This window comes from Gambusia affinis, linkage group LG24 (assembly GCF_019740435.1).
Source record: "Gambusia affinis linkage group LG24, SWU_Gaff_1.0, whole genome shotgun sequence".
NCBI lineage: Eukaryota > Metazoa > Chordata > Actinopteri > Cyprinodontiformes > Poeciliidae > Gambusia > Gambusia affinis.
In genome coordinates this window covers 775,519-797,069 of record NC_057891.1, presented here as the reverse complement: position 1 = coordinate 797,069, position 21,551 = coordinate 775,519, and the positions used below count along the sequence as shown (strand labels likewise).

Genomic DNA, 21,551 nt, shown 5'->3' with positions numbered 1-21,551 from the left:
CATGCATGATTAGCAGAATGTTAACTTTAGCATTGTCAGAGTGCTTAGCATTAGCATGGCATGTATTATTAACAGAATGTTAACTTTAGCTTTGTGAGTGTTTAGCATTAGCATAGCATGTATTATTAGCAGAACGTTAACTTTAGCATTGTCAGAGTGCTTAGCATTAGCATTAGACGGACCTGAACCCATCAGCTGAGCAGTTCTCTAGCAGCTGGACCTGAAGGTTCTGGTCAGAACTCTCTCTGGACCCAGATAAATGTCTGTGAGTTTGACCTTTGGCCCTAGAAAAGGAGGGAATCACCATGGCAACCAGGGGCTCCAGAGCAAAGCTGCCTAATTCATTGTGATGGTTTGAGTTTTTTCATTTCATTGCCAGTTCTGCAGTCTGATCCGGTTCTGGTTCTGGTTCTGGTTGTGTAACCTGAGCGGCTGTAAAGCTGCTTCAGGCCGTTATGTAACATCAGAGCGTCTGTCCTCCAGAGGAAGATGCTGATGATGCTGATGATGATGAGGATGAGTCACCGTCAGGCCGGAGTGTACTGAGCGCGCTCAGTGGATCCTGATGTGATTATAGCGGCAGATGTTGGATCCAGCAGGAACATCTGGACTGATGTGCAGGCAGGAGCCACAGCTGGATCCCAGTTCAACCAGTCAGAGCTGAACTGGGATTAGTTTGTGTTAATCTGCAGCAGCCCAGATTATCGGCCGTGTTGATGTTCCAGATGTTGATGTTCCAGATGTTTCATCCTGGAAAGCATCAGAGCAGCACGGAGCCGCCTGATTGGTCGACTCAGGCACCTCTTTGAGGCCGGTTGCTGTTGGAAACCTGATGAACCTGAGAGGAAACAGCTGCAGATGACTCATTATTTAATCCCACTTCAGGTTTTTTAAGCTAGCCCGTCTCCATGGCAACGGCATTTTGATCTGAACAAAAGCTGCTGCTGTGAGGCTGGAAAATACGAATGTTTCTACCGTCCTTAAACGCATCAGCCAACAGGAAGTAGTTTGTTTCAGAGTTCTGGTTCTGGATGTTTGGGCTCACCAGACCGGTTCTTCAGCCCAAACAAAGGTCAGAGGTCACAGAGAATAAACTGCAGAAAGTCCTGGGAGAAAACGGTGTAAAAATAAAAGAATTTAGTGGAAAAAAGTGATTAGAAAAAGAAACAAAGAGAAAAAAGATAATAAAATGTTGAAATACAAAACAGAAGATTTATAAAAAAAATATTTAAAGAGTTAAATGTTGAAAATATTAATACATTTAAAATTAAGTAAAATCCTAACAATGTAAAAGTAAGAAAGATAATTATAGTACATTTATTAGTGTTAGTATTAAAAAATAGAAAAAACATATTAAAATAAAAATAATAAAAAATTTAAATGTAAAAGGAAGAAAATAAATGAAAATGTTAAATACTAAACTGTAGATTAATAATAATAATAATAATTGTAATAGTTGTAAAAATAGATTCTTTAAGATGTAGAAAATATTAGATGAAAATTAATAAACTTAAATGTTTGACTTTAGCAAAATGTCTTTCAGGATTTTTGTATTAAAAATTAGATGAAAATATCAAGTATGATAAAATATTGTTAGATTTAATCTGTAAATAAAATGTTAAAATAAGCAGAAGTTTAATAAAAGAGAAAATAAATAAAAGTTTAAAGAAGTTTGAAGTGAAACCAGGAAGAATGAGAAAAGAAAATAGTACAGATAGTATTAATATTACTGCTGATAATAGTAATATTAATAACATTAATATTAAGAAGAACAACAGAGAAGAGTAAAACTGGTCCAGTCGAATCCCTGGTTCTGGTTCTGGTTCTGGTTTCTACCAGCCAGAGGAGGAAGTGTCACTTCTCTATCAGACGGTGAACTGCTGGCCCGTTACCATGGAAACTGGACCCAGGTCAGGCCTCTGTCTGGAAACCTGCAGTAAACGTTTCTGTTCCCGGTTCGGTTCTGCTCCTGAGCCCGGCCCATGGCAGGAAGTGACATCATCAGCCTCTCCTGGGAGCCGCTGTAAGCTAACGAGCCGCATTGTGTTAGCGGGACAGGAAGTCTATTTATGCTGCTGGATGCAGCGCGGCTGTTGTTGATGCTTCCTGTCGAGGAGACGCAGCCGAGACCCGTCCAGCTGTCCACGCGTCCAGCTGTCCACGCGTCCAGCTGTCCACGCGTCCAGCTGTCCATGCGTCCAGCTGTCCAGGTGCTTGGTCCATCTACCTGTTGGGACACCTGGATGTGTGTTAGCGCCTCCTACTGGCTGTGCTGTTGTTGCTCCAGCTGGCAGCAGAGAAATCCTGAGGCTGCTGCAGGATACGGAGGACTGGTGCTGCCAAAACTTTATTCATAGTTGCTTTTAACCATAACTAACTATATTATTTAATTTTCCATTTCTTTTCATTTCCAATCAAATTTGTTTAATAATTACTTTTCTTTGCCTAATTATTTTGTTCAGATTCTATATTTATTGAATTTTTTTTCAATTTCATTTTTAGACTTTTGGATGTAATATTTTCCACATTAATCATTTTCTCAAGTCATTTGTTTATTTCAGTATTTGTGGTTGTTTATTGGCAGTAGCAGTCCTCCATAGTAATGAAGCAGCTGCTGATTCATAGTAGAAACCACAAAGACCATAAGCTTTAGTTTAAAAAATGTGTAGTCATTTTAAAAAAACTAAAATTTACATTTTTAAAAATTATTTTGATTTTTTGTCTTGTAGTTTTTAATTTTTTTAAATTTTGTAATTCATTTTTATAATATTTTGCTGTTGATGTAAAATCTGGTCAGTTTCTTCCTGCTTGTATTAAAGCAGTTTTTCTGCATTAATTATCAGATTAATATGACATAAAGATGAAAACTGGATCTGGACGCTGTAGAAACAGGAAGTGATGTGGCATCATTTCCTGCAGGACTCAGAGTCATCTTCACAGGAAACCAGCCAAAAATAAACCTGGCTGGTTTTGTTTGAGGAAGTGATGCTCGTTACCGTGGCAACGTGTTCCACAGGCAGGCCTGCAGCCGCGTTGCCGTGGCAACCAGCGGGGCAGCGGGACAGCAGAGTGTCATGCTGGCTGTGGATCGCAGCGCTATGTGGTGAGCAGCAGGGGGCAGCAGAGAGCTACTGTTCATAAAGGTTCAGTCAGGCTCTGATATGAACAGAGGTCAAAGGTCAGCAGTCAGACACCAAACAAACAGCCCTTCATGTTTCCACTGATCGCTGGTGGAGATTAAATCCACTTCCTGTTGGGTTTCAGCTGAAACTGGCCAATCAGAGCTCATGTTGACCGAATTGTATGGAAAGCAGATTTACCTGAAAATCAGATAGGAAAAGTTCATCTGAGCTGGTTGACTTTCTTTCTTTCTTTTTCTCTTTTTTTCTTTCTTCCTTTTCTTCTTCCTTTTCTTCTTTCTTTTCTTCTTTCTCTCTCCCTCCCTCATGTTTTGGTGGAAAGCAAACAGAGAGTTTTATGTTTGATCAAATGAAGGTTGTGCAGTGTCTGAGAGTTGCAGGTTGAATTCCCTGCTGGGTTTGTATTGTTAGTCTCTCCTGGGAGTTGAACCGTCGGCCTGTCCCTCCTCCTCCTCTCCTCCAGGATTAAAGGTTTGTATTATAACTTCATGAATGTGTGATGAGCTGCTCTCCATCTGTGCTGCAGCTGCCTCTCTGTCAGCTCCTGCTGCAGCTTTGGGCTTCAGATGGATCTACGGTGTCCCTGAAGGCCCAGAAAGTCAAAGCACAGCCATCAGGAGAACATCCAGGTCTGATCCTGGTTGGCACAGGATCCCCCCGACCTGTGGTCTCCATGGCAACAGAGCAGCATATGCTTGGTGGAGCAGGAGCTTCCTGTCCGGGTTCACATGGATCGGATCCTGACCCAACAGAACCTCCTTGCTGCCCCTCCTGGTCACTGCTGGTCACTGCTGGTCACTGCTTCCTGCTTTTCTTTGCTGTTTTTGAGTTTTTTTCTGCTGGAAACTGAAACCTGCGTGTGCACAGTGATGATGCTGTCAGCAGGGGTCCTGCTGCTGCCCCTCCCCCACCCGCTGCTGGTTGACCCAGTTTCCAGGCTGCAGGGTGAGGCAGAGTGTGGGAGGAAGATGCTGCAGCTGCTCAGGTTGTTGGTTCGGTTCCACCTGCAGTCACACCTGCATCTGAATAAATCCGGACTTTAGTTTCCGGATCACGGGGGATAAAATCGGCTGCCAACGCCTGGTTCTGTTTGGGCCGGGTCGGCGCCGTTCTCCTCACAGTGACCGCTCCGGCAGCCGCTGCAGCGCCGCATGCATATTTCATAGCATAGAGAGACGCAGCAGCAACACGCAGCCAGTCTGCTGGTTTCCAGGACTTTACCGCTCTGAGGTCCTGGTGCTGACCCGGTTCAGGTTCTGGCCGCTCTGACCTCAGCTGGTCTGTCATCCTTCATGTTTCCGTCTGTCCTTTTGGTTTTGTGAATCAGAAGGAGACGAGAGCAGCTCAGTATTTCATAGAACTATTTACAGAGGAACAGTTCAGTTTTCTGATCAACTATCCAATAGATCAATAATTATCTGATGTGTAAATATATCAAAATAAACTTTTATCATTCAGGAAACCAAACAGTTGCTTCCTGGTTCTGATCCGGTTCCACTGGGTTCAGTTCAAACTGGTGGAACCGTTACTGATTATTGACGACCAGGAAATCTAAACAGAATCCACCAATCAGTCGCCTCTCACCTTTAATCAACTACTAGGGCTAAAGGTCAGTCCTGTGGGGGTCAGAGGTCAGCAGATAAACCTTAGGGGAGAATCTGCTGAGGTTCTGACCCGTTTAACCTCCAACAGAACTCTGGAAGGAGGGAATGTTTTCAGTGTGACACATGAAAATCACAGAGTGAGGAAGAAGAGGAGGAAACATGATGAAGGTCTGAGGTGAGGATGAAGGATTAGGCTCCACAAACTCATGCTTAGCTCCTCCCACTTCTCCAGACGACCTCTGACCTCTACAACTGGTTCAAGGGATCCAGACCCTAAAAGGTCAAAGTTGAAAGTTGTTTTCCTGTCAACAGTCTGACCAAGTTACTACTGCAGGAAACACAGAAAAAGAAAACAGGAAGTGGAACCCAGGTAGGCGGGGCTTCTTGCTCCAAGGCCTGAATGAGACGCTGACGTCTCCTCTGATTGGCTGACAGATGAGCGCTAGCGCCACCATGGTTCTGAGTTCTGAATGAATGAACTGTAACTGTTTCATCCACCATCGTTATCATGTGAACACATGAATTCACATTTGATTGAAGCAACGCCTCCAGGTTGAGTTTTTGTTACATCAGAATAAACAAACATCTGTGATGTGACCAGCTGGACAGGTTGGACGTCTGAGAACCGGGTCAGAACCCAGACTGGAGGTTCTGCTGGGAACACTGGGAGACCCGGAGAGGCTGAGGGATTTTCCCACAGCTTCACTGGAACCACAGCATCGTCTGCAAACAGCTGGACCAACATGGCAGCTCTACTGGGCTCTATGGAGGGAACGTGTTGGGTTCTACTCTGGTTCTGGTTCTGGTCAGAGGAACCGGCCCAAACTGGGAGACGGAACCAGCTGGGACTGGGAGTCTGTTGTTGGAGCTGCAGATCTGCCTGAGCCTGCATGGCTGCAGGGAGGAAGAGGAGGAGGAAGAACCAGCGCTGTGGGGAGAGAGAGAGAGAGAGAGAGAGAGCCGGCTGGAAAACCTGGACTGGAGACCGGAATGAGGACTGGAACCTGATCTGTTTGGTTTGTGAAGGAAGAGATCAAAAATAAATGTTTCAGTCAAAATGGTCCTGCAAGTTTGGACACCTTCAGTTGATCTAAACTTTTAACTCTGGAGCCAGAATTAAAAATTAATTTATTATTTTAGCTTTACCTGTTTAACAATAAACCAGTTTGTATGAAAATAAAAACATAATTTGACTGTCGGCTTATCAAGAAAAAGATCATTTGTTGGTTATTAATTATTTTCTATTTTTTCTTGACTTGTAGTCGGGCCGAACAAACTCATTTGAAGGGCCACAAATGGCCCCGGGCCACAATTTGGCCACCCAGGAGTTATTGTTTGGTTTATTAGTCGTTACATTTAAATAAACTCAGAGCTCAGAGTAGAGGCAGGTTTTCCCTCCGTCAAACTTTCTCAGGAATGTTTGTCAGATGGATGTGATGTGAGTGTAGCTCCGCCCCAGTCCGCCTCTGGCGCTCCGCTCCAGGTTTCCTCCCCTCCCAGCTCCTCCTCCTGCCGCTCCGCTCCAGGTTTCCTCCCCTCCCAGCTCCTCCTCCTGCCGCTCCGCTCCAGGTTTCCTCCCCTCCCTCTGTGTGGGTGTCAGTGATCAGTGGAGCGGCTCAGACAGCAGCAGCACTCTGGATCTCCTCGTTGCTCAGCGGCAGCTGAAAACATTGAGGCGGCGGCGTTCTGGTCCCAGGTGAAGCAGGGGGGAGGAGGAGCGGCAGACCGGAGGGGGAGGGACGCCATGGCGGCCGGAGAGGAGCCGGGTCAGTGAGAAACATCTGGAACATCAGGATGCTGATGGAGAGGGGAGAGCCTCAGAGGAGGACCGTGTACCGGATCTCCCTGACGCTGGTGAAGAGGGAGAACCTGGGGGGCTCAGAGGAGGAGGCGGGGCGGGGGAGTGGCGGGCTGGAGGAGGAGGAGCCAGAGCCGGCAGCGGCTCAGGGCGGCATCATGAGGAGGTTCAGGACGTTCAGCATGGGTCAGCTGGAGCTGAGCCGGCTCAGGGCGTCCCGCAGGGCGCAGCGCGACGAACCGCGGCACGAAACCGCCGCCGCCAAGGTGAGGAGGCTCCTGAAGGCCCACAGCATGGAGGACCGGGGCCCCCCACTGCCCGGGGCCCTCCCGAAGCCCGGCCTGCTGCAGCGCAGCTTCAGCTTCAGCGTCAGGACCCGGATGAGCGGAGAGCTGCTGCGGCTCCGCGCCGCATCCAAAAACGGATCGCCACAGACCCCGCCCCCTGATCAGGCCCCGCCCCCCAGGACCCGGGAGAAGAGCCGCACCCTGGAGGTGGGGGCCGTCCTCAACAGGGCCGACTCGCTGACCCAGCTGAGCCGCCAGAGGGCCGGCGCCGCCAAGAACCGCACGCTGGACAACAGTGACCTGCAGCGGCGGGACGCTCAGGGTGACGGCGCCACGCCGCGGGGGGGCGACCGGCGACTGGGGCGCTTCTTCAGCGGGTTCTTCTCCAGGCCCGGCCCGACCCGGAGCCCCGGGGTCGGCAGGTCGCTGCGGCACGGCGCACCACCGTCCAGCACGGAGAGCGTAGATGGGGGCGGAGCCAATGGCAACCACGGTAACCACACCCCTGGCTACGTGCCGGAGGCAGCTGCACACCCGGTCCAAACGGGTCGGATAATCCTCAATTCAGATTATTTTAATCTAAACCGTCGAGATTATGACACAAATCTAAACTATCGATCAGTAATATTTTATATTACTATATTATATACAGTATATAAATAATCTGAATTATATATTTACTCTGGATTATGAGACGTTTACCCAGAATCATAATTCTGGGTAAATATCTCCAGGCAGAAGCTGGACCGACGGCTCAGAGGGAGGAAACATTTCTGGGATTCTTCACACACCTGAGTGTGTGTGTGTGTGTGTGTGTGTGTGTGTGTGTGTGACCTACATCCTCGGCCAAGCAGAAGTAACGTCCTCCTGACAGGAGAACTGAGCGCGCTCAGTAGCAGCTTCAGTGACAGGAAATGAGGTCAGCAGTGTTGCTCTCAGCCCTCAGGGTTTATTGAACTGGTTCTGGTTCTGGTCCCGCAGCATCACACATCGTCCACTGTGCTCTGTGATTCACTTCCTGAGGTTCCAGCCAATCAGGCGGGTCGTCCTCACAGGCCCCGCCCCCTGCTACTGACCCGCTGACCCGACCCGCTCTGGAACCAGCGTCTGACCCGGTCAGACTGGGACGCCGAGCTGATCCAGTTATCCTGAAGCTCAGCCAGCTGGAGGCTCCTTCACAATAAGAGCCCAGAGTACTGGGTCAGAACCAGGAAGTAAAACTTCTGACAAACATCTAAAAATAAAGAGTCTGAGGCTGAGTCAGGACGGGCCAGACAGCCGGCCCGGTCCAGCAGGACCCGGGTCTCAGGACTGGATCTGTTACTAGTCCTGGTTCTGGTTCTGGTCCTTCTTCTGGTTCTGGTTCTGGTTCTGGTTCTGTTTGTGGTTCTTATTGAGCTGAATCAGTTTAAAATTTTAATTGTGGTCAGATTTCAAACTGAATTAAATTAAAATAATTATTACCTAAAATAAAGTCATGATAGTTAAAACTTCACTAAATCTTCTCAAAGTTAAATTGTTTGTTGTCTAAAATGTTTTTTGCTGTTTTGTTGCAGCAGTTAGAGTTGCTGGCTGTGATTGGTTCCTTAGCCAGTATTTATAAGGAGAGCTCTGATTGGACGAGAAAATCCCAGCCTGTGATTGGCTGTTGGTACAGACGGTCCTGAGCATGTGCAGATCTCCTGATTTGTAGCTCAGCCGGAGGTGTTAGCATGACGGTAGAAACAGGACAGTTAGCTCAAGCTAACGCTAAAGGAGGAAAACTGAAACTCATGAAAAGTGAAACATATAAACTGTAACTAATGGAAAAACTATGAACCATATTGTGCTTTTATCAAACTAAATTCTATAAATAATATCTTTTGTTCTACTGTTTTATTTATTAGCATTTCAGTTTGATGATGGGAAAATACGGAGCTACAAATTGAGAAAAGTTTAGAAAGTCCAGGCAGCTGGTTGATCAATAATGAATGAATATATTTATTATGGAAACATAATCACAACACTTACAAAAAACTAAACAATGTTTAACTAATAAACCTGGTACATAAACTGTAAAACTAATTAAAACTCAAAGTCCAGGAGGAATAAAACTGAAGAGTAATGGACCAGAACCTCTCTGACCCGGCTCGGTCCCATCAGGACCCGTTGCTCCTGTTTCCTGGAGGAGTCAGAACCTGCTGGTACTGCTGCCTGCAGGATGATGGTCCAAAGTCCAACAGAACCAAGGCCGGCCCGGCTCATCTCAGCCGGACGCCCCCAGCCTCCAGGCCGCCCTGAGAGGAGGGCCAGAACCCGGCTGGAGTGGAGCGTCAGGAGCAGGAAGAGGAGCAGCCAGGCGGCATGCTGCCAGCAGCAGGCGGGGGAGGGGGGATGGTCGGCTGATTTCAGGCTCAGATATAGGTCACACTGTGTGTGTGTGTGTGTGTGTGTGTGTGTGTGTGTGTGTGTGTGTGTGTGTGTGTGTGTGATAGCCTGTCAGTGTTTCCTGCTCTTCACGCTGATCGTTTGTTCTGCTCTGAATCTGATGGGATCATGGCTCCTCTGCTGGTTCTGTTTGGACCTGTTCTGGTTCTGCTGCTCAGACACCAGATCAGGGCAGGTCTGGTTCTGATACTCTGGTTCTGGTTCTGGGTCCAGAGACCTGCCTCTGGGTCAGCAGTCCTCTAGTTTGGTGTCCAAACCTTTTCCATGTAAATTATGGCGTTGCCATGGAGATCTGAGTTTAGGCAGTGATTCTGCCTCAGGGCCTCAGTTTCTCAATCAGGGGCCACACATGGCCCCCGGGCCGCATGTTGGACCCCCTACCTGTAGTGTCATCAGGAGGACGAATCGCAGACAGAGCAGCTGATGATGAAGAACCGCTCCTCTTCCTCCAGGTGTGTTACCTGTCAGACAGGTTGACCTGCAAACAGACGGCCTTTGTTCTGCTGAACCAGCCGGGTCCAGAGGGGAACCCCAGCAGAACTCATCTACCAGAACGGATCAGAACCAGTTCTGGTTCTGTTTGTCCCTCTGCTGCTGCTGGGATGGTAAAGGGGCGTGGCCTACTGGACTGAAGGCAGGGCCTGTTGGTCAATAGTCAGGGCGTGGCTTATTGTCTGGGGGCGTGGCCTGTTGACTGGGGGCGTGGCCTGCTCATTGTTTACTTTGTCAGCTGTTTGTGAGCCGTTCACACGTCAGCAGCAGATTCATGTCGCTCTTTAAGCTGCTGATTGACGTCATCCAGGAGACATTCATCCGTTCATCCATGCAGACTTTAGTAACGTTGTAGAAAACTACCAAATGTAGCGTTAACATGCTAATCTATGAAAATAAATCATGAAAAACAACTGAAGACGGACAAACATTTCATTTAGATAATAAAATAATAAATAAACATTTAAAAAGGGTTAAAATAAATACAAATATTTAATAAATAAGAATATTAATAATACACTTTTAATCAAAACAATAAAAAATAAACTAAACTAAAATAAACATTTAAAAAATGTAAAGAATGAAATTATTTGTAAAAGAAACAAAATAACCATCAAAAACATTTAAGAAAGTAAAGAAGCAATTTAAATATTTGAAATAAAGCATATATTTAAAGTAATAAAAAAAACGACATTATAAAAGTTAAATGTTAAAGAAATAAATATTTGAATAAATGATTAAGTTAATATATTATAATGATATATGTTTCATATTAATAAAATAAACTGAGCAATTTAAATTCAAATCAAATAAATAATTAGAAGAATTTGATCATGATTATTCATTTAGGAAGTAATGAAGCCTCTGAATATCTGGTCCATGTTAAACTGTTTTATTTATTAATTATTGGTAATAATCTCTGTTTAAGTTCAGACGGGTTCAGGTTCTGACGTGTTCTGGATGATCTTCATACCATGAATACCTGCAGTCTGACCAGCAGAACCGACCCGACCCCGCGGCGCCGATCTTATCTAATATGATCCGCCTGCCGCTAGCCACGCCCACTTCTGGCCACGCCCACACTGAAGCTGACAGCTTCAACTGGTTTCCTTCCAGTTGAAGCTGCTGGTCCGTCACCTGGTGCAGCAGAGGAAAACAGGAAGCAGCTGGATCAACATCCTGCCTGGCATTACATGACGTATCAGCCTTCCATACAGGCCCAACAATGCCCGCCTCTGTGATGCCGCCGGCCAATCAGGACGCTCCGCTCTGGATTTTTTCTTTGCGGATGGATCACCCTGACCCGGTTCTGTGGACAAACATCTGGACAGGTCCAAACTAAAATAAACTTTGTCCCAAAGTCCAGGGCTGGTTTAAACCGGTTTAAACCGGTTTAAGCTACTTTTCATGACTGGACATGGAAACGGGTTGATGTGTGACCCGGTTCTTTGTCTTGTAATAAAAAAGAAAATCTAAAATAATATTTTAATGTAAGAAGAATCTTCAGATTTGTTAAATTACAGAATAAATGTTTAATTGTTGAAATGAATCACTTCATTCTAACCAAATGTTTAGATTCCAGTTTTACAGTGAATGTTTTGAATTTAATGATAAATTCGGATGTTTTCTGGTTTCCGGGCCTTTGCAGAATCAGAACCAACTTGGGTTTTGTGGTGCTGCAGTATGAATAGTTGTGAGTCATGGTTCTGGACCGACCCGACCCGACCCGACTAACTGCTGCTTTCTCCTCAGACGCCTTCGTCAACAGCCAGGAGTGGACCCTCAGCCGGACCGTACCAGAACTCAAAGTGGTGAGTCCCGGTAACGTGTGACAGACGGCCCGGTTCGGTCCAGTCTGGTCCGATCAGAATTAACCGCCTGGTTCTGTCTCCTTGCAGGGCATTGTGGGTAATCTGGCCAGCGGGAAGTCGGCGCTGGTCCACCGGTACCTGACAGGAACCTACGTCCAGGAAGAGTCTCCTGAAGGTGAGGGGTTCTGGTGTCAGTCCGACCCGATTCTGATCAGAAATTAACTAGAATAATGAGCAGAACCGGGTCAGAGGGTCTCCTCTAACCGGACCCAGCTTCACTGGGTCCATCAGAACCAGACAGAACCAACTCTTCTCCCATTATTTATATTCATTTTTTACTGATTCATTTCTTTATTTTTATTTACATTAGTACATAACTTGTTCTTCTTTTGCTCCATATTTGGGGTTTGGTTCTGGTCCAGTTCTGGTCCGGTTCAGCAGTAGCTAGAGGTTCCAGCAGGAAGCGCATTCCTCCACTCTAAAAATACGCAGGGCCCAGGTTACCGTGGCAACGCAGCCGGACCACAGACCAGAACTATTCTGGTTCTGGAGCAGCGGGCCGGCCGGTGGGTCGTCCCGCTCTGCGGTGCGTTTAGGGCCGCTCTGACAGACCAGCGCTGCCATTAGCAGAGGAAGGAAACCTGCCTGACCTCCGACCTCTGACCCACAAACCAGGAGGAAACGGATCCAGAACAGGAGCAAGATGATTTAGCCTGCTGTCCTGTCTCTGTGACCTCTCTGTGACCTCTGCATGTCCTTCAGCCTCTGACCTTGCTCTGCTTTGTGTTTCCTCTCTTGCTGCTTTCTGGGACGCTCTGATAATCTAGCTGACGTGGATGCAGGTAAATACTCGTTCTGGTGGTCCGTCCATCTGTCCATCCCTCCGTCCGTCCGTCCGTCAGACCGCTGTTGGTTCTAGCAGCAGCTCTTTGGCAGCAGCTCGGTTCTTGTCTCATATTGACAAAACAACAAAGTTTCTCTAAACCTTCAGCTGTTTATTTATAATACTTTAGTTTATTCACTGTTTTGATTTTATATTTTTGATTTATTTCAGATATTTTATTTATTTAGATTTTATATATTCATTTATTTAATTATGTAGAGATTAAACATGCACAGGAAGGTCAGATTATTTTATTAAGTAATGAAGTAAAACCAGATAAAAAGTCAAACTTCCTCCTCGGTGTTTCAAATATTTCCTCCTAACTCCGTTTTGACGGTAGATGTTTCTGTTTAACTCAGAGGCAGAAATGATCTGAAATGTTTCAAGAAGAAAGACTTCAGGAACCCGATCGGTTCAGCAGAACCTAAAGCTGACTCCAACCAGCTGCTGTTAGCCGACTGTTAGCCTAGCTAGCTGTTAGCTCCGCCTCTCCTTCGCTCTTTGCCGTTTTCCAGCTCTTCGTCCTCTTCATCCTCAGTAGCTAGAAGAAATAAAGCCTCATTCTGATCCATAAGAGAAAAGTTTCCAGTTCAGGTCTGACTGGAAGGTGGTTTGAGTCCAGAAGGATTTCGGGTCGGGTCAGACGGAACATCGAGTTCACTGGGTCAGGAAACGGCAGCATTTAATCCGGCTGACCTGCGCCCCTACAGGCCGGAGGTTAAACTGGTGGTCCGTCCATCTGGTCCTCCTGTTGGAAAAATTGGTTGCAAATGATTTTTGTTCTGTTGTCGCGCTCGTCTGTTTTTGCTCGTTTTGTATTGCTTTATTACTCTTTAAAAGTTCCCCCAGAGGCGGAACTTTTTAATGAAACAAATCCTAAACCTCTGAACTTTATGACTTAATAACTACAAGTAAAAGTTGCAAAAGAACCATATAATGTTGTTACATAAATATTTAATAAATTCAGGTTTTAGAAGGTTTTTCAAACATTTTCTTTCTGCATAATCTTTGCAGAATTGTCCACAAATCTCAATGTCTCATACAAATAAAAAATCCATCCTGTTTTTAAAAAGTTTTATACATAAACAGGTAAAATTTCCTTTTGAACATTTTGTCTAAATTTCTAAGTCATCTTTTTCTAAACGGTCATGGAACATTTGTCGCTCCAGAGTTTGGTTTTAGCACCAAGCTAACGGAGACCCAGCTGATACAATAATGATCCTGTTCGCCAGGGGGCGCAAGTTTAAGCATGTGTGACCCCAGCAGCTGAACCAATCAGCTGTGCTCTCCTCTCTGCCGCAGGAGGGCGCTTTAAGAAGGAGATCGTGGTGGACGGACAGAGTCACCTGCTGCTCATCAGGGATGAAGGAGGCCCCCCAGAGGCGCAGGTGGGTACTGCAGCTCTTACCGGGGGAAAGACTGGATTTTAAACCATTCATATGATTATAAATCAGCTTTTAATTCAGTTTCAGCTTAAAATTAATTACGTTCACATCTCGGTGTTTGTACTCTGCAATTTATTTGCTAAAAATATTTATTAAGAGACAGCTTTAAGATAAAAAAGTATGAAAATAAAATATAATATTCTGTCAAGGAATAATGAAGAATATATGCTGTATCATTACAAACAATATATATTCTATAGTTATACATAGACTGCCTGTTTTGAGTTAAATGTGTGTCTATATTAGGGATTATTTAACTATCGATTAAATAATCATTCTGACAGTAAATTGGATAAAAACTGACATTCAGCAGATTTTATTTAAACTTTTTTAATATAATACAAATATATTAAAAGTTGTAAAGAACTAATTAAATTCCTTTTTTTTAAAAGACATAAACATTTGAATCCATAAATTTAATGACAAATTTTAATTTAAAACTTCTGTTGATAATTTCATAGATTAACTGATCAATAACTGATAGCAAACTGTGCCAATAGATTTTTATTGATTGTTCTATTAAAACATTTACAGAAAGTTCTTCATATATTAAATGTGTGTGTGTGTGCGTGCAGTTCGCTCTGTGGGTGGACGCCGTGGTGTTTGTGTTCAGCCTGGAGGATGAGATCAGCTTCCAGACCGTTTATCACTACTACAGCCGCCTGGCGTCCTACAGGAACACCACCGACCTGCCGCTGGTGCTGGTGGGAACCCAAGGTGCTCTCTCTCACACACACACACACACACACACACACTGACATCCCGGTCCACACACTCTTCCTGTCTGAGCCTCTGCTGCCATCTGGTGGCGGTAGGCGGCGTTACATCTGAGCGTCTCATTTCTCTCACCACATCATGATGCAGCCACTGCCGTGCTTTCCTCTCTGTGGTTCTGTTTGGAGGTTAAAGTTCACTTCTGGAGGTCTCTTCCTGTTTCACCTGCTTCAGATCAAACTGGGCCCTCAGCATAATGCTGCCGCTGGGTTCTGATCCAACCAGAACCAGAACGGTCTGAGAGTCCATCAGAAACAAATCAGCTCATCTACCTGATTACTGAGTTATTTTAATTAATTTTATTTAATCATTCAATCATTTATTTATTTTTATTAATTTTATTTATGTAATAATTTATTCACTACTTTATTTTAATTAAGTTAATTTATTTACTTACCGTAAATATTTATTAGTTTATTTCTTTAAGAAAGAAAGACTGGCTTTCATTTGTTCTGAATCAGCTGATTCTTTTATTAGACTTTTTCTTTTTGGTTTTATTTATTTTATAATTCATTTATTTAATCTATTAATTTATTAAGTTTTATTTATTTATTAATTTATTTAAATTATGTATTTTATCCATTTAATTTAATAATGTACATATTTTATTTTATTATTTAACCATTCATTTTTGTGTATTTATTTGATCTAAATTTTAGTCATTTTTACTTACATTTTCATTCTACTTAGTCATTTATTTATTTTATTTAAATGTATTTAGTAATTTATTTTTAATTTCTTTTAATTGATTTATTTAGTCATTCATTTATTTGTGCTCATTTATTAAAATTTTAGTCATTTTATATGCATTTATAATTATTATTATTATTATTTTATTTAATAGTTTATTTGTATTGGTTCTATTTAATCATTTATTTTTATGTATATTATTATTGTATCGGTGTGGAAGCCCTTCCACCAGCAGAGGGCGCCAGAGCCCCTCCTCCTGACCGTCTCTTCCGGTCCTTTCCCTCCAGACGCCATCAGCTCGTCCAACCCGCGGGTGATCGACGACAGCCGCGCCAGGAAGCTTTCCAACGAGCTGAAGCGCTGCACCTACTATGAGACGTGCGCCACCTACGGGCTGAACGTGGAGCGCGTCTTCCAGGACGGTAAGCCGCTCCTGGGGGAAGGTGACTTTCCTCCATCGGCTCTTAATCGCTCCGCAATTAGGAGCGAAATGGCGCCGCTCGGCTATTCAGCTCCGACCAGCCGCAATTAACTTTTATAATGAGGAGGAGGGGAGATGAAGGGCCGGACATTACGGCTGAAAGTGACCGCAGCCATCAGAGTCCTCACTGACCCGGCCGCCTGGGTCCGGTTCGGATCCGGTTTCACTTCACCTCAGTAATAGAACAACACCACATTCATCCGCAGCAACTTTAAATGTCAAATTTACTACTTTAAATGAGTCCATGAAGGCACCATTAACCGGCTGGTCCAGCGGTTTTCAACCTGCGGCCCGTCATGAAGAGCAGCGCTGCTGTTGCTCCGCTGGTCCAGCAGGGGGCAGCCTTTCCTCTCTGAGCGGCGCTGCAGACCCGAGCCTCAGGAGGAAAGACTGCAGACTAAACGCTGCCTGATTATCCTCTTAATTATTCCACTGAGTGGGTGCGTGTGTGTGTGTGAGTGTGTGTGAGTGTGTGTGTTTGCCTCCTTGTATTTGTCTCATCATTATCTCAGATTAATCAGTTTTCTAATCATCCAGCAGAACCAAGAGTTTAATGTTTCTGTGGACAGCAGCAGCCTGCAGCGCTCTGTGTGTGTGTGTGTGTGTGTGTGTGTGTGTGTGTGTGTGTGTGTGTGTGTGTGTGTGTGTTTCAGTGTTTCACCACAGCAGTCTGCCTCTGTTTCCACACTTCCAATGAATTTTCTGCATCTATGCAGCTTTTTCTAGGTTTTTGCAGCCATAATTTCTCGTGGATTAAAATGTTTAATCTAATTAATCAAATATTATATCAATTAAATAATCAACATTTCAATTAAAAAGCATTTTGGATGCTAAACTATTGGACAAACAGACGTATGAGCGCAGACTGAGATATATATTCAACCATCAGATTGATCAAAGTGTTTTTATTTCCCATCAGCTTCAGAAAGATTTGAAAAAAAATTAATTGTTTTAAAATTAATGTAAATAATTAATCAAAATGAAGGCGTTTACGTCCCACCTCCAATAATTTAATGCAACTCATTATGTAAAAAAGTGTTGAAAAAAATTAAAGCTGGACATAATTAATGTCTCCCAACAGGAACGAGGTTAGCGATGACGCTAATGATACAAACAAGATGGCTGATTGAAAAAGATAACAGAAATGATTCTAGACTGTAGTTACTCTTTTGTGTCTGATTGTGTCTGGTGATAATCTGATGCTGTTTGGGTCTAAATGTGTTTATCTCTTGGTTCTGTTGGGATGTTAACATTCAGGAAGAGTCGTGTTGAGATAATCATGAGCTGCATCAGGCAGGAATGGATGAATCTTCATCGGCGCAGACTGAGGGTTTGATGAAATTATTGCTACAGGGAGAGGTGATTATAGAGATTTATTACTAGAGCCTAGATACATTCTAGAGCATCAAAACACAAAGCTAACAGTTTCAAGGTCAAGGTCACAGACAGCTGCTCCATGATGGACTAGCAAGATAGCCAGCAAACAAGCTAGCAAGTCATTATGGTAGGAAGCTAGTAAACTAGCTATCAAGCTAATACGTTAGCAGTATTGAGGTTGAGAGGTTATTTGATGCAAATCCGTCTGTGTTGTCGTAAAGAGACGCTGCTCTGTGTGAAGATTGCAGACATTTATCCTGAGGATGTTTGGCTGCAGTTCTGGTTTATGTTATTTCTATATTAGATGTGTATATTAGATTATTCCTGCTCCTCCAGTTTCTCTCCGTCTGTTTCTGCTGCCTGCAGATCAGACGTGGATTCCAGGTCGTTTCTCCAGCTGGTTTTGTGTTTTGGTGATGAAACGACGAGTCGGATTGATTGAGTTTCTGTTGAGTCGTGAGCTGCTGCAGGACGCTGCGGTTCTGGTTCTGATTGGTTTCCATTGATATTAATGATTAATGGAGGATTCATGCAGAGACAGATTCGTCCTGAACCTCCTGATTTAAACTGCATTTAGTAAATGTGAGTCGATAGGGAATGAAATCCCAATTTATGAGCGCGTATCGATGCTGTTTACATATTTCTGTGACCTTCAGCGATCGATCAGTCGGCTGAGGGGGCGGGGCTTCAGGCCCGGCTGGATAATGATGGCAGGAAGCAGAACTGCTGATTCTGTTACCTTCACACCGCCAGGTCCAGAGTCCTGGTTACCACGGAAACCTTAATGACAGCTGAATTATGTAACTGAGAGGCTGTTTAACACAAAGATTAAATCTGACCAGAGTTCTGGTGGAACCGACGGCTGCTGGGTTTTACTGTTAGCACCTGTCCTCACAGTGTCAGTCTGTCCTCAGTCTGTCCTCAGTCTGTCCTCATCGTCTCTCTCTGTCTCTCTGTGTCTTTATGTGTGTCTGATTTCCTGTAATGTGAAGTGAAGCCGGTCGGTTGGGGGAGGAGCGGAGCGTGACCTCCATGTGAGGGACTCAGGGGGTGACAACGACGTGCTTTCTCGTCCATCAGCGCACTAATTTAATTAGCTTAATTACACCGACATGAACCCCTTCTCTCATACACACACTCATGAACTGTGTGTGTGTGTGTGTGAGGGACTCTTCTTTATAATCCGTGTCGGAGTGCAGACTCTGGACGCTTCGTTAGCGCTCATTAATGAGCTATAATGACCACACATGCATAAATACAGCCCAGAAATCACCAGGAGATCGAATCCAGTGTGTCAATACACACACACACACACACACACACACACACAACTGACAATACATAGACAGCATGTATATTAGTCATATGGATGTAGAGACTAGAGGATCAGCTTCAGAAAGATGTGGAGGGCTAATAATGTGGAGGGCTAATAATGTGGAGGGCTAATAATGTGGAGGGCTAACTATCTAGTAAGAAATCAGACAAGGTAACAAGCTAGTAGGATATCAAGTTTGTAACATATCAAGCCAGTAAACTGACAAAGTAGCAAGCTAGTAGCCAAGCAAGCTAGCAAGCAAGCTAGCACATGGCATGAACATGAAACAGTAAGAAACCCTGAACTAGAACCAGCAGAGTTTAATGTTTTTATTGCGTCTTTTTTAATTAAACTCCTATTCTTTTCCAAATCTGGATCCATTTTTAAAGCTGTCAGCCATTTTCCTCCCACCCAGATGTTTGGGAGCCGACCAACTCATCCTGGTCAGTTTGATTCCTGAACTGTGAAATAAATCAGATCTGCTGAAGCAGCTCGTCGGTGTGAAGTGAGAAGAGTGAGACGCCGCAGTGTCCGCCTCACCCCTCCGCCCCGCTCTGCCTCACCCGCCATAAATCTGATCAGAGGGGAGACGTGTCCATTAGCAGGAATGGCAGCTTCTCACCGCAGAGCTGAGATTGATGGATAGAGTTAAATTGTACTAACCATGTAGTTTAAATATTTAGCACAACCTTATCATAACTGTTAAGGCCCCTCAGAGTAAAATACAGCCTGCCAGCTGCGGCGGCAGGAGCGGCGTCTGATCCGCGCACGCCGCCGCCGCCGCGCTCGCCCTGATCGCTCGCCCTGATCGCTCGCCTCCTTTCATTGCCTGTTTTTGTTCTGAACAGCCTCTCTGCGCCGCAGCGGCCGCTTTAAAGACCGCCGAGGTCGCTCTCTCTTCTCGCTGCCCTTGGCTCGGCCCGAGTCACCTGGAGGTAAATGTTTACGAGCGGCTCCTCGTTAACGAAGCCCAGGGCTTTAACGAGCCCAATTAAAACAATGGCTTCATCTGGGGGAGAACGAAGCTGGCCAGAGTTTATTGGAACGGAGATAATGGAGTCTCTAAAGTCTGAACTCTCTGCTGCCTCAGAATCACAGCCAGGGTTCAACCGCAGAAAATTAACGCTTCTTAGGGCCTGAAACGCCTGAACCTCCACAGACACATAGAGACGTTACAAAGACGGCCTTCTGTCACCTGAGCAACATCTCAGGACTCAGCCATATTTTAGTCACATGGATTAGCCCGACGCGGGCTAATCCAGAACGCTGCTGCTGGAGTTCTGACTAGAACCAGGAAGAGAGAGAAACCTCCCAGTTCTACAGGCCTTCACTGAGAGAAGAGACTTTAAATACTGACGGTAGTTTAGGAATCACTGAGTGGATTAGAGATCGCTATCTCTGCCTGGTGCTAACCTTAGCGGTTTGTTTCTGGTGATTGGTTGGGTCCAGACCTGTGTCTCCTCCTGGTCTTTAACCTTGCCGTTGTGTTGCCGTTGCCCTACAGTTGCCCAGAAGGTTGTTGCCGTCAGGAAGAAGCAGCAGCTCTCCATCGGACCCTGCAAGTCTCTCCCCAACTCTCCGAGTCACACGTCCGTCTGCGCTGCTCAGGTCTCGGCCGTCCACGTCAGCCAGGTCCGCCGCCGCTCGGCTTCCTGTGTCTATCCTGTTTCACGTGATGAGCGTTGACCCGGCCTCTCGTTGCTCCGGTTCTAGTTGCAGACCAGTAACGGCGGCGGCAGTCTGAGCGACTACTCTTCGTCGGTTCCTTCCACGCCGAGCACCAGCCAGAAGGAGCTGCGCATCGACGCGCCGCAGGCCACCAACACACCCACGCCCGTCAGGAAGCAGTCCAAACGCCGCTCCAACCTCTTCACCGTGAGTCTCCGATCTCAGCTTTGGGTCGGACAGAACCACAGGAACAAGTCGGGTTCTGCCAGTGGTTCTGGACCGGTACTAGAGGATCCAACATGGCGGGTTTATTTTAAAACTGTTCAGTTTTCATAAAGTGCTCCAGAAAGTAGCTGGCAGTGGTGGCTATACGTCGGCTAATCTGCTAATAGCACAGCTACATTTGTTGAGCGCTAACCTTTAGCTTGGTCTTTGTACAAAACCCTGGAAGGATTAGAGCTTTAGCTGTAGCATTAGCTGTAGCATTAGCTGTAGCATTAGCTGTAGCATTAGCTGTAGCATTAGCTGTAGCATTAGCTTTAACATTAGCTGTAACATTAGCTGTAACATTAGCTGTAGCATTAGCTTTAACATTAGCTGTAGCATTAGCTGTAGCTTCAGGAGGAGCCATCTTCATGTCTCTGGTTGTTGTGAGTTGGTCACCAGTGTTTTAGCGTCAGCGCTGCTAGCATTGCAGTTAGCGGTAACCCATGGTAACCAGTCGGTGGAGCTAATTTAAACATTTCATCTGAGCCTGATGCTCTGACCCGGTTCTACAGGTCGATGTTGTGTTTGAAGGTGTTAATGAATCTGTAGATGAATGAGGTTCTGCTGCGGTCAGACCGGCCTGATGATGATGATGATGATGATGATGATGATGATGATGATGATGATGATGATGGTGTGTTGTGGCTCCACAGTCGAGGAAGGCCAGCGATCCGGACAAAGAGAAGAAAGGTCTGGAGAATCGGGCCGACAGCATCGGCAGCGGGCGCGCCATCCCCATCAAACAGGTGAGGCGCTTTGATTGCTCCGCCTTCATCACAATCACACACTTGACATGAATTAGAGCGCCGGCTCTCCCGGGTCCGGGTCCGGATCATTAGGAGGAGCCGCCGCCCCTCTGCGCCGTCTGAAGGAAGAAAGGAGCGTCTGCGCCACCGGCGGCGAGCTGGACCGGCGAATCAGGCAATTACGGCTCAGCGGCGGCGGCCTCTCGAGTCCGCGCCGCGGCCTCGTTTGTAATCTGAGCGGGGGGTCATGTTCTGAAGAGGAGACGAGGTAATAACCGGCGAAAAGCTCCTTCAGCGCCCGTGGCTTCAAACGAGCCCTCCTCCTCCTCCTCCTCTTCTTCTGTGG

The 21,551-nt window shown here is 45.5% G+C and overlaps 1 protein-coding gene across 6 annotated transcripts in view; it reads left to right on the top strand.

Annotated features, from left to right (window-relative positions):
- agap1 (ArfGAP with GTPase domain, ankyrin repeat and PH domain 1) overlaps window positions 1-21,551 on the top strand; it is a 56,728-nt gene that overhangs the window by 2,052 nt on the left and 33,125 nt on the right. The window contains exons 1-11 of one of the 6 annotated variants that reach the window (XM_044109389.1): window positions 2,489-6,227; window positions 6,271-7,322; window positions 11,501-11,559; window positions 11,647-11,734; window positions 12,387-12,401; window positions 13,745-13,830; window positions 14,463-14,604; window positions 15,639-15,773; window positions 20,029-20,156; window positions 20,238-20,399; window positions 21,113-21,205. In XM_044109389.1, coding sequence (XP_043965324.1) covers window positions 6,539-7,322; window positions 11,501-11,559; window positions 11,647-11,734; window positions 12,387-12,401; window positions 13,745-13,830; window positions 14,463-14,604; window positions 15,639-15,773; window positions 20,029-20,156; window positions 20,238-20,399; window positions 21,113-21,205 — 1,692 coding nt within the window. In that variant the 5' untranslated portion in view covers window positions 2,489-6,227; window positions 6,271-6,538. Of the gene's footprint in view, window positions 1-1,451; window positions 7,323-11,500; window positions 11,560-11,646; window positions 11,735-12,386; window positions 12,402-13,744; window positions 13,831-14,462; window positions 14,605-15,638; window positions 15,774-20,028; window positions 20,157-20,237; window positions 20,400-21,112; window positions 21,206-21,551 lie in introns of those variants that run through there. The other 5 variants (XM_044109390.1, XM_044109388.1, XM_044109392.1 and 2 more) reach the window with 5 other exon arrangements.